Source organism: Vollenhovia emeryi, unplaced genomic scaffold (assembly GCF_000949405.1).
Source record: "Vollenhovia emeryi isolate VEMERY1.0 unplaced genomic scaffold, V.emery_V1.0 DF946476.1, whole genome shotgun sequence".
Taxonomy (NCBI): Eukaryota; Metazoa; Arthropoda; class Insecta; order Hymenoptera; family Formicidae; genus Vollenhovia; species Vollenhovia emeryi.
Genome location: NW_011959890.1, coordinates 1 through 1893, shown reverse-complemented (window position 1 = coordinate 1893; position 1893 = coordinate 1). Strand labels below are relative to the sequence as shown.

General features: G+C 30.5%; 1 protein-coding gene across 1 annotated transcript; it reads left to right on the top strand.

Moving 5' to 3' along the window:
* The first annotated feature begins 150 nt into the window (after positions 1 to 150).
* On the top strand, positions 151 to 1077 carry LOC105559644. The gene has a single exon (XM_012008097.1). It carries the CDS (start codon positions 512 to 514, stop codon positions 995 to 997), a length of 486 nt encoding a protein of 161 aa, XP_011863487.1. The 5' UTR covers positions 151 to 511; the 3' UTR covers positions 998 to 1077.
* Positions 1078 to 1893: the final 816 nt, after the last annotated feature.

Here is a 1893-nt window from a genome sequence, read left to right as displayed (position 1 = left end):
TTTAAGGATGTATTACATATACCTTCCCAGCAAAAAATACAGTAATCTTAAAAATTCAATATATATCGGTTGTATGCATACTTTAACGGCTGGCTATTATTGAATATTATAACAAAGATGTTAATGTCACTGATTTAAATAACTTCAACCTCTTTTTATAATTATTTACAGCGTATTTATAAATATTCTTAATAGCAGTTCAAAACTTTTGGCTGTGAATTTGCCCAGAATCCAACTGCTAAAACCAAAAATCTGACATATGTAATCTGCATATAGACAGAAAGTGTTGGTTGTATATAGTCAAAAATATCACACAATAGCATAAAATATTATTTTAAAATGCAGATAATACGCTAAAAATTAAAAACAATTTTTTAATGTAAATAATACAAGAAGATATGGCAACACCGCATTGACTGTTGGCTGCAGTGAACTGCCAAGCAACCCGCGACGGTGGTCCGACATAATCACATAGCCTAAGACAGCTGTCATCATTAATTCAAAAGTAAAAATGTTGTGCAACAAGTTGTGTAAGTTTCGTTACAAGGGTAAATGGATATCAGAGGCTGTATATAAACAGCGGCTTAAGATGTCTGAAACCGGTAAAAAAAGAAGAAAATACTCGCCAAAAGAAATTATAAAACCTGTTGCTAAAACATCTACAGCTATCGATGAAACAATACAGGATACAAATAAAAATGTTGACAACACTCAAGAGCTCGATTATATGGAGGGGCATAGAATTGTCGAATTCTCTTATCTCGCCAAACAGATGTGGTGTTGTTATTGTAAAGAAGCTCTATCTTTAGATAACATAGAGCAGGAAACACGTCGAGGTCTTGCTTCAATTTTACAAGTGCGCTGCCACAAATGCTTGATTTTAAATGTTGTAAACACGAGTAAAAAGCATTCTTCGTTGGATAGTAGTACGAACCGATTTGATGTAAATTCGAAAATGGTGCTAGGTAAATCAGTGACAGTGAATTGCAATATATAGAGTGCAAATGATACGTAATAATTAATATTATTCTGAATGCTTGCTTAGGTATCATTCACGCTGGAATGGGATGGACACATTTAAATAAAATACTTTCATGCCTTAACATACCAACAATTAGCTTCAGCACGTTTAAAAAATACGAAACAGAAATCGGGTCATTAGTGGAAAAAGTTGCTAAAGAAAGTTGTGTAAAAGCTGCAGCACTGGAACGAGACTTTACAATAAAAGATGCTGCAGTAATCGAAAAACTTCTGTAAGAATTGACTGATTAATCATCCTTTTTTTACTACAATAAAAAATGTTAATATACAAGATTATAATAGGGAAATGATTCAAATTGAACAATTCTATAAATGGAATTTTGGCAACAAAAGGTATGTAGTGATTCAGCGTAACTCGATGAAAGTGTTGCTCCAAAATTGATTTTTCAATTGTAATGTAGAATTTTAATTACGTAATTAAATTAAATTAAATTTAAAAACGTAATTAGCCTCAAAATGTTGCTGCAACTCTTGATTGAAAACTCTGGTACATTGAAGGAAAAAATAAAATAAAATAAAAGATGAAAGTGGTCTTCATTATCCCCAAACATGTGGATAGCTATAAGAAAAACCTATTAATAATCCTGTATAAATCCTATTACATAATCGTGTATATTCAAACTATACATATATAATACTATTTTTTATTCGAAGAAAAGAATACTTTATATATACTTTATATAGACACTTAAAGCTACGTGTAAAAAGATTATGCTATTTAAACGATACTAAATCTGATACTTTTTTACAATAAAAACAATAAATAGTTAAATTTTAATAAATTTTACTTTTTATATGTACAGGCCAAAGAATTTACAGACGGGTTTCATTATCCGTGATAAACCGTCGACG

Bases quoted from the DNA above. Each gene is read 5' to 3' on its own strand.
- LOC105559644 (XM_012008097.1), top strand. From the start codon at position 512: ATGTTGTGCAACAAGTTGTGTAAGTTTCGTTACAAGGGTAAATGGATA.